Source organism: Lipotes vexillifer, unplaced genomic scaffold (genome assembly GCF_000442215.2).
Source record: "Lipotes vexillifer unplaced genomic scaffold, Lipotes_vexillifer_v1.1 scaffold230, whole genome shotgun sequence".
Taxonomy (NCBI): Eukaryota; Metazoa; Chordata; class Mammalia; order Artiodactyla; family Lipotidae; genus Lipotes; species Lipotes vexillifer.
Window position 1 is genome coordinate 2,733,555 of NW_006775143.1, and position 18,494 is coordinate 2,752,048.

General features: G+C 52.4%; 1 protein-coding gene across 1 annotated transcript in view; it reads right to left on the reverse strand.

Moving 5' to 3' along the window:
* Positions 1–18,494, reverse strand: part of PAPPA (pappalysin 1) — a gene marked incomplete at its 5' end in the record, with an annotated part of 257,734 nt that overhangs the window by 35,916 nt on the left and 203,324 nt on the right. The window contains 2 exon segments of the mRNA XM_007449800.1: positions 4,996–5,105; positions 10,089–10,236. Coding sequence (XP_007449862.1) covers positions 4,996–5,105; positions 10,089–10,236 — 258 coding nt within the window.

Sequence of the window (18,494 nt, forward strand, 5' to 3'; positions counted from 1 at the left end):
ACCACCACCACCACCGTCATCAATAACACCAGGACCAGCGTCACCACCACCACGGCCACCACCCCCACCGTCATCAATAACACCAGGACCAGCGCCACCACCACCCCGACCACCACCACCACCGCCATCAATAACACCAGGACCAGCGCCACCACCACCCCGACCACCACCACCACCGCCATCAATAACACCAGGACCAGCGTCACCACCACCACGGCCACCACCCCCACCGTCATCAATAACACCAGGACCAGCATCACCACCACCACGACCACCGTCATCAATAACACCAGGACCAGCATCATCACCACCACGACCACCGTCATCAATAACACCAGGACCAGCATCATCACCACCACGACCACCACCCCCACCGTCATCAGTAACACCAGGACCAGCGTCACCACCACGACCACCACCCCCACCGTCATCAATAACACCAGGACCAGCGTCACCACCACGACCACCACCCCCACTGTCATCAATAACACTATCACCATCACCACCACCAGTGCCAATACCACCATCCTTACTGTCACGGTACCACTAACAACCCCATCATCATTATCCTTCTCATCAACACAAAACCCTCTATTAAGGGTATATTGTGCTCCAAGCCTTGTGCTCGGCGCTTTTATCTCATTTCATTTTTACCATAACTATGAGACAGGTACGTTTTTTTCAGGTGTACAACAAAATGATTCAGTTGTTGTTTTTCAGATTATATTCCATTATAGGTTATTATACTGAATATAACTCCTTGTGCTATATAGTAAATCCTTGTTGCTTATCTATTTTATGTATAGTAGTTTGTATCTGTTAATCCCATACTCCTATGTGTCCCTCCCTCCCTCTCCCTTTTAGTAACCATAAGTTTGTTTTCTATGTCTGTGAGTCCGTTTCTGTTTTGTATATAGATTCATCTGTATTATTTTTCGGTTCCACATATAAGTGATTACCATACAGTATTTACATATGGTTTCTGACTCTGGTTTACACAAGAGGAAACTGAGGCACAGAGAAGTTAAATAACCTGCCCCCAAATCATACACTTAGGTAATGACAGTCAGGAATTAAACTCACATCTGTCTTATTTCCACGTCTGTAGTTTGAAAACTATATTCTCCTTCAAATTCCTCCAGCCCCCGAACTGGTAAGCATAAAAAAGTTACTCTTTTGACCGATGGAAAGACCAAGGTTCAGAGAGGTAGAGAGGCTCTGAGACAAATGTAGTAGAGAGGCGGAGTGTTTAAAAGCTGAAGCCCAGAGAAGTCTGGCCCCAGGCAGAGCAGTAGAGATACAGAGGGGGCTTTAAAGGGGGGAGAACTTAAAGGAAATGAAAGGACAGAGTGTTTTTTTTAATGAAGGTAAAACATATGCCTAAAAGGAATTTCATCAGATATATACTCTAAGATTCCAGTAACGTGAAGTTCAAAAATAAGCAAAACCAGTATCTTGGTGGTGTGGGTACTGCCTGCCATGGAGAAGGGAAGGCCTCTCTGGGGAGCTGGAAAGGTCCCCACCCTGATCTGGGTTTCGCGAGTGGACACAAACACAAAAACTGATCAAGCCTAATGCTTAAGATTAGCATGTGAGCTTAATCTCAACAGGAAAAACTTTAACTGCATGTGTAATATCTCATTTCTTAAGTTGGGCAGTATGCACATGGGCAGTTGTTTTATTTTCTTTAAGTCCCTCTGTGTCTGCCTGATGTATTTATAGTAAATACTACTGCTACTGCTATGGGTTGGCCAAAAATTTCGTTTGGGTTTTTCCGTAACATCTTACGGAAAAACCCGAACAAGGTTTTTGGCCACAGCCCAATGCTACGCCTCAGTATTTAAAATACAAAATCACACGCTTGGCCTGCTTCACCCACTTATCGCACCTGTCTGGTTCCCATCGGTGTGTGAGTTTGTGACTCTTGATTTCAGTCTAGCTCTTGTTTCACAGATGGGGCAACTCTGGCACATATAGCAAGCAGGTGTTGAACCCTGGTCACCTGACTCAGCCACCATAAACATTTAGGGAGCATCTACTGTGTGCTGGGCACTTGAGGGGTGCACCAGGGTAAATAAGGTGAGCACGGGCCCGCCTTCACGAAGGTCACCAGTCCTGCACGTGATCTCAGTGTTGATATTCCACTCATCTAGGTGGTCCTCATTCTCGTCGTACGTGCCAATACACGTAAAGTGCTTAAAACAGAGCCTGTCACGCAGTAAGTGCCAGTGGTGGGTCGCAGCAGGCTTGCGTGGGCTTACGAGAGGCAACAGTGCTGATCTCTTGCTACTTGTGTTGAGTGACAGCCACTTGGAAAGCCAGAAATCTGCTATGGTGAGAATATTTACGCCTCAGGAATTGGCAAGTGCTACAAATCAGAGGGTGTATTTTTGCGGAGAGCCAGTTGTGAATTATTTACCGGCTGGTGAGCGATCATAAACATTTTGCCTTTGTTATTATTATTGTAGAGCCTGCAGGGGCGGCTGGAGGAGTAAACGGCAGCATCAGGCTGACCCGGGTCCCTCTTCAATTCCTTGTAGGCAAGTGGCTTCTGTCTCTGAGATTCCATTTCCTCTACTGAAAAAATGGAGTCTAATTCCCACCTCATAGGGGTGTGTGTGTGTGTGTGTGTGTGTGTGTGTGTGTGTGTGTGTGCGCGCGTGCGTGTGCGCGCGCGCGCAAATCAAGGCTGGAAGGTGTCTGATCCAATGCCCGATTCACAGCAGGCATCCATTAAATGTCAGCTGTCATCTCTCACTCTCTTATGCTGGGGACAAATGTGACAGTAGCTGGAGCAGAACCTTGGCCCTGACCATCTACCTTGTGCTGGCGCTCAGAGGTGAACCCTCAGAAAGCAGAGGAGCCATCCAGGGCCTGCTTTGGCCTGGCAGTGCCTGCACCAGCAGCTCTGTTTCTGTAGCCCTCACCACAGAAGGGGCAAGGGTACAGCAGAGGCCAGCTTTTCTGCCTGATTCCTGGAAATCATCAATCTCTGCCCTTCGCCCTCCTCCCTTTTTCTAGCACATTTTTTCCTCCTGGATAATGAGGCCTCCGGAGACCAGTGGAGGTCTGAACCTCGTTATGGCTCTCTGGGTAGGCCGGCATCAATAAAGGCCGGCGGACCAGGGAACTGGGTGGGGGGCTGGAGCAGGCAGGCAGCGGGTGGGCGACTGACGAGGGGGGAGCTTTGTAGACTTTCAAATCCCTAGATTTATTTCACAGTGAATTATAACCGAACTCTTTAGTGCCTGGGGCTCACAGAGGGAAGGGTGGGAATTCACCCGGGGGCAGCGAGGAAAGGCCTGAGGGGGAGACGGGTCGGGGAACCCGGTGTGGGTCCCAGGCACGTGGGATGTGAGCGAGGTCTCCTGTGCTCTGTGTAGAGTGTAGGTCCCTGCCTTTGCTGGGTGGAAGTCAGCGTGGAGTAGAGGCAGGGCGGGATGGAGTGCAAGGAGCTCCCGGTTAAGATCCTGGCTCTGCTCCCCGGGGTGACCTGGCCCAGTCCCCTCCCTCTCTGAGCCTCAGTTTCTCCATCTGTGCAATGAGGGGCGTGTATCTGACGAGCTCCAACTTCCCTGAGACTCTGACATACAGCCTCCGTGCGTGTGCCCGGGCGTGTACAGCCCATCAGAGTATGTGGGGTGCTCAGTGAGGTGAGGGAAGCAGGGTGCGCAGGGTGCGCTCGTGCAGGTCCGGGAGAGTCAGGCAGAGAGACAGACAGAGAGAGACAGAGAGAACAGTGGGGATGGAGGGAAAGAACGTGGGCAGGAGGGAGGCAGAGCCAGGTCACAGAGGTATCAGGAGAAGGGAGAGAAAGAGCGTGAAGAAAGAGGCAGGAGAAGGAATGAAGCTGGAGATGGGCAGAGAGCGGGAGGGGGCAGGACGAGGAAGGAGGGGCGGAGAGCCCTGGGGCGCACGGGGGCGCAGGGGGCTGCTGGCCAGGCCCAGCGCCAGGCCCACAGGTGCAGAGCGCTGCGTTAAGCCCTCACAGCCGTGCTCTCGGCTCATCGGGGAAACAGTGCGCCCGGCCTCGGGATCTGCAGCGGGCGGGCAGACGGCAAGGCCTCCAGCGCCCCGGCAGAAAGGCTGAACCCGCCCTGCAGCCCTGCCTCTCTCACTTCCTCCAGCGTGAGGGGCCAGTGCCCAGAGCTGGCACATGAGGCCTGGGATCGTGCTGCCCCGGAGGACAAGAGTGGGGTCCCGACTGATCGGGTGACACGCAGGAATGTGGGAGCGGCCAGCCCCAATGTGAACATGGCCTTCCAGCAGCCTGGCACCGTGGGAAGAGCACAGCCCTTGGATGCAGGCTTGGGGTCGAGCCCTCACCCTGGGCCATCGCCCGCTCCTGAGGTCTCAGTGTCCACAAGGGGAGAATGCAGACAGTGGCCCTCACTCCACATAATCCTGGGAGACCAGTGGAGGTCTGAACGCCGTTCACACCTCGTATGCTAAGCTCCGGGTGCACAAACACGGTAGGTGCTTCGTACACAACTGGTGTTACTAGTTCCCCGTATCACATATTAATCGCTTTCCACCAAATAAGCAAGGCACGAGAAAGATACCAGAAGCCTAGGCTATGGAATATCCCAGAGCTTATATCAGAGAAGCCAAGAGCACTGTCCTGGCCAGTGAGGGCTCTCCAGTCAGGCAGACACAGGTTTGTGACCTGACTCTGCTCTTTCTACCTAGGTGTTCTTGGGGCCTCAGTTTCCTCATCTGTAAACTAGGCACCTTAGTCCTCTAACTCCTAGGCTGTCATCAGGATTCAGCGGGACAGCACATAGAAGATCCGTAGCACAGGGCCTGTCAGAGGGAAGGTATTAAACACTTAAGGGCTGGAAAAATGATGGTGGACAAGTCTTCACTCCACAGAGCAGATGTGACCGTTAGATGCTTTCACGTATGTAGAGGGACTCATGCAGGACCAGAGCGTATAAGTGGTCAACAAGGTCATTTCCCTCCCTGAGCCGCAGGTGGGTGGCCCCAGTCACTCACCTCCACCCGCGTGGGGTTCATCCAGTGGGGGATGTCACGGACGGTCACGTTCACTGGCAGGATGATGGACTCGCTGTTGTGGTCCAGGCATGAGGTGGCACACTCTGACCCTGAGGGGAAGCCGAGAGTGAGGTGGTGGCTCAGCCCCCGTCTCCTGATGCCAGGGGCTGCCCCACCCCCAGAGTGGACCCTGCCGCTGGCTGGTCCCCCCAGTGAGTGGGGACGCCCACCCTCAAGGGCAGTGGGCAGGAGTGAACGCCCCAGCAGCGCCACCTCTGGTCTCCCTGACCGCTCTCTTGTCTCCAGTCCAGCTGGCGCGCACCACCACGCTCAGCAGCCCTCAGCCCAGGTTGGTCCTGCTCCTCCTCTGCTCAGAAACCTTTCGAAGGTTCCCCACATCCAGGACAAAGTCCAGATCCCTTTGCTCGGCATCCATGGCCTCCCACGGTCTGGTCAACCTCATCTCCCACTAACCATCTTCACACCCTCCCACTAACCGGACTGTGCTTGGTTTCACATGGGAGTCCCACACGTCCTCGCCTCTGTATTTCTGTTCCTGTCCATCCTGTCTCCTGAATCGTCCCCCCCGATCTGCCTTTGCATATGGTCAAATCCTACCAGTTCTTCAAAGTCCAGCTCAAATCCTCCAAGAAGCCTGCCCTGATTTCCGCAGCTGAGTGAGAGCAGTGTTTGGCACTGAGGAATCTCACTCCAGTGTTGGGCTTACCCCCTGTCCCTCCTTTCCCCAGTAACAGGGATGCCCTGGGAGGGCAGCGATGGGATCAGTTCTTCTCTGAGCCTAACCCGGTGCCTGACACACAGGGTCTGCTCAGCAGGCATCAACCAAATGAATGGTGAGCCTGTGAGGGCAACGTCAACGTCTCAGCCCCACACCTTCTCCTCCCACACCGCCTGCATCCGTGCCCTCCTCTGTGCCCTCAAGACCATCCCCGCCCCTCTTCAACTAGCGTATGACCAGTTAATGACCCTTCAGACCTCAATCCACGTGTTGCTTGCTCGGAGAAAACCTCCATTCCTGACGGGCCAAACCCTCTCACTGGCACCCATCACAGATTTGTCACATTGGCTTGGTGACTGCTGTACCAATAGCTCTCTTCCCTGCTCGACTGTAACTCCACGAGGCCAGCACTGCCTGCGCTCCCCCTTCTATGCCCAGAGCCTGGCACTGTGCGTGGCGGATGGCAGGCACTCAGTGAGCATCTGTGAAGTGAGTGAAAGGGACGAGAGTGAACGGGTGCATAGGTGGTTGAGGAAATGAGAGAGTGAATGAATGAATGGATGACTGGCACAATGAGTGAATGACGAACGAGGCATCTCATGGTGGAGGAAGTGGGTACCTAGATGGATGAGTGAATGAATAAATGACTGAGTAAGTGGATAAAGGGATGAAAACATGAATCAGGCAGTGAGACGGTGAAGGTGCCATGACCAACAGGGACAGGGTTAGTACACAGAAGCCCTTGGTCCAGGGACTTCCTCAGCTGACTTTCAAGCTGTGCGTTAGCAAGATGACTGTAATTTGACTCATACATTCTCTGTCCTGACCTCACCTAAAAATCACGCTCAACCCATGGGATGTCCCCAGGACTCCAAAAACAGTGCTCATTCATATGGACAAAGAACTGACGTGTCAGAATCTGACCAGGGCCCTAAGGAGGTCATTCCCCTGCCTTAGTGCCAAGACCACCCTTGAACACTAAATGGTTTACAGGAGTCAACTCTCTTGAAAAATATCCTGTGCTGTGAGCCATTCTAAAGGCTCCCTTCCAAACGTGTGTGTATACACACAGTATGTATATATGTTTATGCATACATGCAGCTATACGTACACAGACACTTGCATATGTATGTATAGTTTATCCAGTGCCCTTCCTGTTGCCACCCTGTCATACTCTTCAATCTAAGAGACTCACAGAATCTTAAGAGGTAGCAAGGGTGGGGTGGCGGGTCCAGGACAACCTCTGGAACCTCTTTAATTTAAACATGGGGCCACTGAGCCCAGAAGGTGGGGATGGGGGTATTCCCGGTCTTGCCAGGTGGTTTTCACCCGTCACTCGTTCCCCTGCACACCCAGTGTCATCGCATGCGTCTCAGAGGCGACAGCGTGCAGTGTGCGAGCTCGGGTCACAGAGCTGGCGAGTAGGGGGCCGTGAATGAAAGCCCGCGCCTCTCTGAGCTCCAAGCCCAGCGATGGACACGGCGGAGACACAGAGGGAAGAGAAAAGAAGGCAGCAGTGGAAGGGGACAGAGATGGGTGAAGGGTCAGAAGAAAGAAAAGAAACGGGGGACACACAGAAAGACAAAAAAGGTGAGTGATGAGACGAGGGATCCCTAAGCAGTCAGAGAGACTCAGCGGTGTGTGTCTGTCACGAGGTCGGTTCTAAAGATTTTAGGGAGCAAAGATGAAACAAGGCTGCGATGGTAAAATCCTTTTGAGAAAAGAAGACGCAGCCTCTGAGGAGTAGACAACGGTTATTTATCCCAAAAGGGGAAAAAGAGATCTGGTCAACACAGGAGGCCACCGCCGCCTTGCGCAGCAGCCACATCATCTTAATTTCCCTTTCCCCGCACCTCTGCCTCGGCACTTCCCTCCCCCGTGCTGCGGCTCTGGGCCTCAGGACCAGGCTGCTGTGTTGTGATACATGAGCCCTAATCGGCATCACTACAGAGTGGTGATCTCAGCGGCCCCCGCCTCCCCTTCCCCGGAGGAGCAGGGACGGTGGCAGCGGCCTTGGTGGCAGTAACAACTTTCTGAGGACCCCTCACTGCCACAGAAGCCTCCCCAGGCTGCTCGGGGAGGGACCCTGGAAGAGCTGCTCTGGGTGGCTCCAGCACGTGGCCCCCAGCCACCAAGCTGGACACAGACGTCACCCCTGCCCTGCTTACCAGGCCCTTGGTCGAGTCCCTCTCCTTGGTGAGGTGGGATCTCCCCAGGGAGGGGCTCAGTAGGAGGGAGAGCAGCCAGGGGAGTGGGGGACAGAAGCCCCTCCCCTCCGTCCTCCGGCCGCCCCGCTCAGTGCCCGAGGCCGCTTTTACTCTCTCAGCTCTCCCCGTGTGCTCTCACCTGCCCACCGCCCATCCCGGGTCACCGTATTCATAAAACTGGCATCTGCATGGCCGTGGGAGCATGAGGAAGGGAAGGAGATTCAGGTTCCGATGTCAGACAGCTTGCTTTCCCTTTCTGCTCTGACCATGAAAAAGCAAGCTCAGTGGGTAAAGCAAATGCTACCGTCACCCTCTCCCCCTACCTCTTGACCATTCTGTGGGCCAGCAGAGAGCCAGGCATTCTGGCTCATTTTCATGTGCCTATGACAGGTACACACAATACAGGTGCAAAGGGGCCACGAGGTGTGTTTGTGTATGTGTGTGTGAGCTACACGTAGGTTTATGGGTGGCGAATGTGTGTGGTGTCTCGCTGAAGTGTACGTGACAGGCATGGGCTCACCACATGATGTGTGTGTCTGCATCTGGTTGTTAAGCATTTGTGCACATATGAATATATGTGCTTGAACGTGTCAGTGGATGCAGACATGCAGGAGGTCTGTTTTTCATCAGAATTTTTTCTCCCAGGGCTGCTCAAGGCCAGTCGTGAGTGTGACGGAGTATTCACGTGCATGCCCTGACTGAGCTGGGGAGAGGGACCCCATCACAGACAGAAGTGTCCAAAGCCATGGACACCCCTCAGGGATAATGGGGAGGAGAAAGCCTTGGCCTTGGGATGGAAGAGCCAAAGCTACTTGCCATTGCTACACCTGTTGCCCCAACTCTCTAGAAAGCTTATACGGGCAGGCCCTACAAATCCCACCTCTCTGCAACCCTCCTGGTCAGGGTCCTTTGGATTGGTGGCTCGACAAGATCTTAAAGTACCTCTGGAGTCAGCAGGGACAGCAACCATGTCCATGGGTGTTTTCTGACCCGTCCTGGACTGACACAGGAGGGTTGATCCCTACTCTAAGTTCAGGTGAAGAACCTCTGCACTTGGAGGCTACATGTTTCCATCTTTAAAAGGAAGTGGCCAGGCCCCCTCACGCCTCTGCTCTCCAGCCGTGGGCCTCCCTTCTGGACATGAAACGATAACTCGTTTTACTAGGTGAGGAACACATTGACTGTGTGTGGCTGGGAGTGAGTGTCTGCACAGATAACCTTCTGCTCCAGACATCCCTGGTGATTGTCCCAGGATTGGCCATGAGAAAGGACATCCAATTCCCTGGGCTTTTCATCATGGTCAATTAGGGAATCAGCCCAAGGGGTCAGTATCACTGCCCTCAACTGAGATTAGACTCAATGCACACCCAGCTCCCCAGAAAGCCACGGGCCTGTGATTAATGCGTCTGTCCAGACACCTGCTTTCAACCAGGCAAACTCCTGGCATCAAACCCCAGGTTGTGTCCCTTCACTTGGCAAGCTGGCCTATCACCACGCAAATAGTATTCTGAAAACACTATTCATCCTTATTTAGGAGGCAACTGGAATGCCATGGAAAGGACTCAGGCTTTGGAGAAGGAGAGGTTGCAAAGATCCCTTGGAGTCTCGATTTCCTCATCCATTAAAGGTTACTGAGAGGATACGAGATAACGCCCCTCAAGTGCTTGGTGCGGCACTGACCCACAGTCGGTACTACGAATGATCAGCGTTACATACACTTTAAGGTTAATAACAAAGGCTGCCACGCTGGACCACTGCTTCCCTAAACAGGATATGTGTTTTCATCCCTCCCTCCCTTTGCCACATGATTCCCTCTGCCTGGAATGCCATTTCTTGCCCCACAAGCTCTTGCAAATCCCTGTATAAGCATCCCTTCCTCTGGGAGCCTTCTGTGTCCCCGGAGGCACCGGTCGGCTGTTCTGTACTCCAGTGCAACTGTGCACGCTCACCCAACACTGCTTTGCCCGCATCCATGCCCTGAACTCTCCCTCTGGGAGGACAGGGTCTGGTCTCGCTCCCCTTCGTTTCCCCAGTGCCTCAGGCAAGGTGTCACACGGCACGGCCGCCCGAGTCCTCGGCAGGGCGTGCGCCCCGAGCTCCTGGAAGGACGCGCCCTCCCGCCGCTCAGCCCGGCGCGCGTGTCGTACCGATGGCGTAGCCCGCGGGGCACTGCAGCTTCAGATTGCTGTCGAACTGGTCCGGGGCTGAGCACTGGCCTTGCATCTCCTGGCAGACGCGGAAGGAGCCGCTCCAGGTGCCATCTTTCCGGCAGTGGATGACGTTGCTCCCGGGCCCCTGAACGCCACAGAAGCACAGTCAGGACCAAGAGAGACCCCACCCTCCACAGAAGAAGCCTCTGAGTGTTGCATCTCCCCAGAGCTCTGAAAATGTTAAAAAAACAAAGTTCTTAACAGTGGTGGAAACCCGACCACCCTCAGACAGAGGAACTGTAATATCTCCATTTTACAGACAGGGAAACTGAGGACTCAGTGTGGGAACAAACTTGCTCAAAGCATCCTGGAGAGTTTAACTCCCAGGTTTCCTAAATCTTAGCAGTGCTCTTTCAGACATTTCAATCGGAGAAATTTGTTCTGCTTGTTTTTTTTTTTAACTGAGAACGTGGGGCCCACGTGCACCCGCAACGTGTACCGTGAGTAAACATGGGTGCTGGAGCTGTTTGGAAGGAGACAGGCTCGTTTCCTCTCAATCGATGAGAAAGCGTCCCAGGCCAGGGCTCTGCCACGTTGCTAGGTAGGCAACCTTGGCTCCGCTGAGGAGGTTTCTCTTCCAGGGCTTCCCGCCTCTCCTTCCCCTTCCCTTCCTCCCTTCTGCTCCACTCCACTCCAGCAATAATGGCACCAAGAGGGTGGTGGGGGGACACTTCCATCTGTGCCCTCCCCTCTGATTCTTTTAAATAGGCAACATTTCCCATTTCTCAATCTTCTGCAAAGTCACGGGCAAGTGCAGCCTGCAGACGTGGTCCTTCCTCCAAACCGCTTTGCACATCTAAGATTCTAACGGGAGGTGTCCAGCTTTGTCGAAATTCCAGAACCACCCCTAAATCCAAAGACCGCTGCTTAGTGTCCACTCTGGGTTCAGGACCGTGCTCAGTGATGCGAGAATAACCGGATGGGAGGGGCAAGCCGGGAAGGCCTCTGAGAGGAGGTGACATACGGAAAAGAGTTTTCAAGATACTGTGTGAAATCAGGCAGAACAGGGAGGGAAGGACATCTGTGGAAGGCCAGAGGGCACGTGCGAGCCCGAGAGGGAGGGAGCCGGGAAGAGCTGGTACGGCAGGTAAGGTGTGGAGCCTTAAACAGCCACTTATGGAGTCTGGACTCTATGCCTTGGAACTGGAGAACCACGGGCAGTCTCTGCACAGTGGGGCCTCCTGTGTGAGAACAAGCTGTAGAGCGTCTCCCTCTTTCACGTTTAGGATGAGAAGAGAAACTCTACGTGAGGCCAGAGCAGCTGACCACGCTCCACCGATGAAAATGTCTGCGGAATGGCTCCCATGCCCTTCAGCTGCCACTCACGCCCCTGCGTCTGGCCTCCAGAGCCCTCAGAGCCTTAACTCTGCCTGATTCTCCAGCTCCCCGCTGCCCGCGGCACTACCGCTAACCTTGAACTCCATCAACTGCCTGCATTCTTGAATGCACCACGCGAGGTGTCACACGGCCGTGCTTCTCCTTCTGTCTGCTCTGTCCCTCCCCCCTGCCCTCCTGCCCAAACACCGGCACAGAGCCATCTTCTCTGGCACAAGCCATCCTGTCCTAACGCCACCCCGGTCCTGCAGAGAACACTACCTGAAGGTCTCTGACACCCACTGCCTCTTTATCCCCACTGCTCCCTCCTAGACGATGAGCTCCTTAGTCATCCCTGCATCCCCAGGGCCTTCCACAACACTTAACAGGTCCTGGCCTTTGGTCCATTCGTTCGTCACTCAGTAGTTTCGTTCACTCAAGAACTGTTTAACAAAATATGGAGTCAACAGGTGACAGTTATGGAAGGAATTTGTTTAAAACACAAGAAGAGAAATGAATGCATGAATCAAGAAATGAGTAAACGAAGAAATGAGCGAATACTGGAATAAATGAATGAGTGCACACATGAAAAAATAAACTCTTGGAAAGGGCTGATGCAGGCTGAAGCTCCCCTGTCTGAGAAAAGAGCTGCAAGGAGAGGGGATGTAGAGAGAAAGGGGGCCCCTCTCTGGGCCTCACGTGGACCAGCACGAGGAGGGTCCAGTTGTGGTGGAAGCCTCTGTGGCCATCGAGAAGGGTGGCCCATCCCGAGCACGCAGCTGTGGGATGACTGCCGAGTCCACCCAGAGGTTCCATGTGAGCTCAGGGAAAGTGTAGGCAGCTTCATGTGGCTTCAGAGAACCCCGACTCTCCCTCCCAGAGCCCCAGGCCCCGTGATTCGGCTGGGCCCTCATGGGAGTAGGAAATTGACCCCAATTTCCTGGAGCCTTGGCCTGGGCCTATGGTGCATTTGGCCTCCAGCCCCTGAAGGGCTGCAGACCTCAGCACTATGTGGGCCAGAGCTGGCTGGAGAGCTCGGTTTGCAAGACAGAATGTATTAGAACTGACTGGAATCTGCTCAGGGAATTTCAGACGGGGGAGGCTCCACCATAGAAGGTGGGAGCATAAAGCTATTGGTCTTGCCACCTCTTGACTCTCTCCCTCCTGCCCAGGTCATCGGGCACTTTCTGCTGCTGACTACATCGGCCTTACAGAGGACGGAATCCTTCTGGACTGGACTTTCAAACAAGGCTCACTTAAGGGCTGGCAGTCCAGGGCGGGCTTCTACAGTGGAGCCCAGATGACATGTCCAGCCCCATCTCCTGCTACACACATGTCCTTCCTGCTAGTCTGTGGTCACCTGTCTCTCCTGCACACTTCTCTTGCTTCCCACCTCCATCCCTTTGCCCCTACTGTGCCCTCTGCACGGCAGACCTTCTAGAGCCTCTCCAGGTGTTCGAATCCTCCTTTGGGAATAGATCTTGGTGCACTCAGGGCTGCCTACCAACAGGTGCGGACCCTCAGAGTAGATCCATGATGTTGAGTCTAGTTTGATCAGAGATGACCTGACATTGAGGACCCAATCTGGGAAGACCAGAGACCACGGGCAGGGGACCCACTGTGTGTACTTGGCTCCAAAATGCACAGTGCTGCATGCCAGGGTAAAAATTCTCACCAGGGGGGCTGAGCATCCCTCAGCAAAGCATTTTGCCTCTCTGTACCTGTGCATCCATCTGTAAAAAAGCATATCGTGCTCTCTCGACCCCTCTTTAGCTACACAGGTCCACAAAGAGCCGCAGGCACATAATATAGTATCAAATACCTAGTATGTGCCAAGTGTTTTACGCACATTTAAAAAATGCTTTTAACAATGTAGTTAGTGTAGAAATTATGTCCTTTTTACAGATCTGGAAACTGAGGCTCAGCTAGGAAGTGAAAGATGAGGTTTTAAATGATATTGGTGTAATGGTTAAGAGTAGGGACTTAAGCCAGCTGCCCAGGTTCAAATCCCATCTCTGCAACTTTCCCACTGTGTAGACTTGGGGAAGTTCCTTAACTTCTCTCTGCCTCAGTTTCCTCAACTGTTAAATAAGCCTGCAGTTCATGGCCTGAGAAAGTCACCACGAGGATTAAGTGAGTTAGGTTACGTGAAGCATTTAGAGCTTAACACACACATCAAGCTCTCTAAGGGTTAGCTGAGCTCTTAACCACCCTGTTGCACTGTCTCGAAGGGAACTTCAGAATCAGCCCCAGCATCACCCACATTTTAGAAACGGCAGCCACCAAAATAGGGAGGCAGCAGGCCCAAGTCATGCAGGTCATCGGGGCCAGAGCCAGACCTCTTCCTGTAAGCCTCTGAGCTTTACTACAATGCAGGGGAGGGGAGGTGGAGAGGGGAGGCTGGGGGATGAGTGGAGAGGGAGACCTAGACTTTTTCTACTTAGCAGAAATGAAAACAAACAAAATAATGGCAGAGAGAAACATGGCAACATCAGAGCCAGGCAGAACCGCAAGGTGCGGTGCAGGATACACACAGTTAAGCTTTGGAGGCAGCCTGACCTAGCAACTGGAGTCTCAGCTCTACCTGGACTTCCTAGTTGTATAAGGTGGGCAAGCCACTTTACGTCACTGAACCACATCTTCCTCATCTTCAAAATGGGACAGTAATGCCAGATGCTGTGGGGCTTAAATAAAGTAGTCTGTGTAAAGCACTTAGCCCGGACTGAAATGTAGTAAATGCTCAATAAATCACAGCTGCTGTTCACTCTTTGCCTATGTGTCCAGTCACTGGCCTTACGTGCATTTTGCTTCCTCCCAGTGAGATACAGGGGTGACACGCAGCTCCAGGAGTAAGGATGGGCAGAAAATGTGGCTTGTGCAATGACTTGGTTAGGAGATCTGAGACTCTGTGTCAGAACTGACTCTGCTGGTATCAATAACTTGCTGTGTGACTTGAGGTACGTTGCTTCCCCTCTCTGGGCTCCAGTGGTCCCATCTATGAGGTAAGTGTGTTGCAGTAGAAAATCTCTGAGGTCTGGTCCACCTCCAACATCACATGGGCCTGGGATGTCTCTGACTTCCTCTGGGAAGCCCTGCGTTCTCGGGCAAGCACGTGACAACCCTGAAACTAGAAGCTGCCCCTGCTCTGGGAGGCATTATACATGTGAGAGCTGTGCTGTGTCCAGAGCGGACCCAGAGAGGGCAGGGCCAGCTGCACACCACTAGTGGCAGAAAGGCTTTTACATCCTTCCTCTGTGATCCGTGCAAGGAACTGGGTGCATTCCTGGCTCCACTCCCCCCCTTCCTCTCTGGCTCCCGCTGTGTTGCTAAAGTCCACCCTTGAGCGCATTACTTCACTCCGAAAGCACCTTTCGCTTCTTCCTCTCCTGCTGCAGCCCCTGTGCGTGCATCTCCCACAGACCCTGTCCCCATCCCAAGACAGCCCACTCCCCTAATCACCTACAAAGCCCCCCCACCGTGCTCCTCGCTGTGTTATCACCTCGGACAGCTCAGGAGCGTCTGAGTTAGATTAAATGCTCAGACAATTAGCACTTCTCTCCAGTCGCCTGGAGATGGAATCCCTGTCCTCTGCCACTCCCTGCCCCGGAAATGTCTGGAGACAGTGGGAAAAGCAGGGCCCTGGAGCCAGTCATCACTACCTACTAACTCATGACCGTGGGCAAGAGCTTGGCTTCACCAGCTTTCTTCCCTTATCTGCAAAATGGGCATATCGCTTCTTTTTCAGAAGTTTATTATGAGGTGTCAAAGTGAGAGAAAATCTGTGGCTTCAGTTTGGCAGTCAGGAAATACTTAAAAAAGAAATTTTTTTTTTAAAGCTGTTATTGTTAAGGTTCTCTGTCTTGGTTTACGGGGATAATAACACTATAAATTCTAGAGCTGAACTGTTCAATATGGTAGCCACTATACAAGTGTGGCTGTTTACATTTAAATTCGAATGATTTAAAATTAAGTAAACTGTAACATTTAGCTGTTCAGTCTCTTAGCTGTATTTCAAGCGGTCCATAGCCACACATGGCTGGAGGCCACCATACTGCACAGCGCAGACATGGAACATTTCCATCATAGCAGAAGGTTCCACAGGGTAGCGCTCATCTAGAGAGTCTATATATTCTACAGGTTTATGTGAGCTAGAGGTCAGGTTCCTACGGTTCCTATTGGTCTCCCCAACCTACATCCTGGCCTCATGCATGATGGTTGACTTTCTGGGGCTAGCTACCGACAGAGGGCTAACTTTCAAGCCACTGCCTTTGTTTCCAGGTTCTGCAAGAGCCCACGTGGCACATCATGATGCATGTGGCATCTCTCCGCTAGAAGTGACCTTAAAGGCAGGCTAGTTCATTTGTGCCTTCCCCAAGGCTGCCATGAACGGTGCCATAGGCTGTACACTCTACAATCCCAGGGGTTACTCATAGACGTGCCTTACTTTCATTACCTCATTTAACCCTCACAAATAACCTATAGGGTAGGTAGTATTATTTCCCCTCCCCCATTTTATGAATGAGCAAACTGAAGCTTAAAGAGTTAAACAACTTGGCCAAGTCCTCCAGCTCGTGAGTGGTGAAGCCAGGATTCACACGCAGCGTCCAGATCCAGCATCATACTGGCTCCCAAGGAATGAATGAAGTCGAGGTTTGATTTGCTAATTTACTTTTAGTGGCCGTGGGAAGGAGTATGTGAACCTCCCCTGCAACAGTCCCTGTCCCCTCTCGCCAGGGTCTGGAACTTGTTTGGAAAGCAAAGAATTCTCGCTCCATACAAGCTGTTTGATTCAAGATGCTCTGTGCCGTACGTTTTCAGCTGTGCTTACAGGCAGCAAGAGGGGATCTGAGGTGAATACTAGATTTGGCTCTCAGGCCCCTGGTCTGAGGGTAGAGGAAATTCATTTGCAGTACAAACTAGAAACGTCAATTGTATTAGGAGCCCATTTGGCATGTGTTCCCTCATTCTTTTAGCCGGCAAGCAATACCCTCTGCTCCTTTGTGTCTGGCCTCTCTGCCAGTTGCCAAACAGAACTGCTTGAGTCGTCTGATAAATTTACATTTTCCTCTCCTTTAAATACAAACTGGCCATGAAAGGCACTTGGCAGGCGGCAGGCAGACTGGGTTTCGGTTTGATAACGTGACCACGGCCAGAATATTATTCGGCTCAGCAGTTCTGGTAACTGTTAGCAACAGTTTTACGTAAGGGAGAGAGAGGGAAGTTGATCGGCTGCGTGAGGCCATGGTAATCTCTGGCCTTTGCTTGTTCTCGGCACTGGCTTCCGCTTCCCTGGCAGCCGGGGATGGGAATGACTCTGGTACACAGACATCCCTGAGTTTTTCAGGTACTGCCTATTGGATTCAGTCTGTCCACAGTTGGGGGGGACCTGGGTTCCGATTCTGACTCAGCCGACACCAGCTATGTCACCTTGGGTGGGTGAGTGACTTTCTCATCTGGAAAATGAGGAGATTGGCCTGGATGTTCACTGCAGCTCTTTCTCATGCCCTGTCACTTCCTGAGCACCTATTAGGTGCTTGGCACTGTCCCAAGTGCTGAAAACACAGGGAAGATTAAAGCTGTGGTCAGGCATTTCAGAACCTGGCGGTGGTGGGTGGGGGAGGTGAAATGAATTGCAATGCAGTGTGGTCGATGCTGTGAATGGGGGGACCCCTAGGAGGGGCATGGAGCCCACAGTGGAAGGGTCAGGAAAAGGTCCTTGGAAGGAGGGCTACCTGGGCTGAATGGTGAAGGATGGTTAGGAGTGAGGTGGCTGGAAAAGGTGACAGGGCCTTTTTCACAGAGAATGCCCAGGTGAAGGGGAGATCCGTCTTCCTGGTGATGGGGGAGACGTCCTGAATGCACAGGTGGGATTTATCCTAAGGGAGATGGGGGTCGCTGGTTCACAAAGGGCTTTGAGCAGGGGAACTGTTACGATCACATTTGTGCTCTAAACCAACCACTCTGGCTGAAATGCGAACAATACACTGGAGAGAGGCAAGGAGAAAGCAGGGAGATGGTCAGGAAGGTGCATGGCGGCCCAGGAGAGTGATGCTGGTGGCCTGAGTCAGGGTGGTGGCATTGGAGCCAGATGAGAACAGTTCAGAAGCTGACTGAGAGAGAGAGAACGGGTAGGACTCGGTGGCTATTTGGACGTGGGAGCGGGAGTGAGACGAGGTGAGGATGCCGCTTTGACACCGTCTGGTATTTGGTAGATGCTAATGAAGACTAAGGACTGACAGGGGGAGAAACTTGCACTGGGGCCCAGTTGGCTGAACCCTGGCCTTGCACACCTGTGAGTCATGGGGCTTGAGGTGTCAACCCTAAATGGTTGGTTCCCTCAGGGTTGGAGCTCCTTGTGGACTTAAGTCTTCTCTGGAGCCAGCTGGCTCATCATTCTCTTTCCCACTCCTGATGCCCTACCCGTCTTAGTGGGTGGAGGGGGGTGTGTGTCTGGAGGAAGGAAAATGCATTCACAGAACTCCTTCTGCAGGGCCGGCAGGAGTGCTGGGCTTTGTCTCAGTTACATGTGGATTGAGATAAAGTTCCATCTCCCTCTGTCCTTCCTTCTTCCATAGTATTCTCAAAACTATACATCTAGTCTAAATATGGCTCCCTTTCTCTTTATGCTTGAGGAGCCAGCTGATGTCTCGAGATAGTGAAAGTCATGATTTTAAGTATTTCAGGGACCAACGTAAGTGGTGATGGTGGTAGAAAGTTGGCCAAACAGCCTTGGTTGTTCCTTAACTCGATCGACTTCATACACTGGGATTCCACACGTGATTTCTTTCCTAGGGGTTCAGTGCTAAGAATCTCTGAACCAGTAAAATGCGGGGATACAGGTAGGACAACGAGGCTCAGAGAGATACAAAGAAAGATGGCGAGAGCCCAGCCCTTACGTCTGCATTGCTGATGTTGCTATTACACGATTCTGGTGGTTCTTTTTTTTTTTTTTTTTTTTTTTTTTTTTTTTTTTTTTTTTTTTTTTTTTTTTTTTTTTTTTTTTTTTTTTTTTTTTTTTTTTTTTTTTTT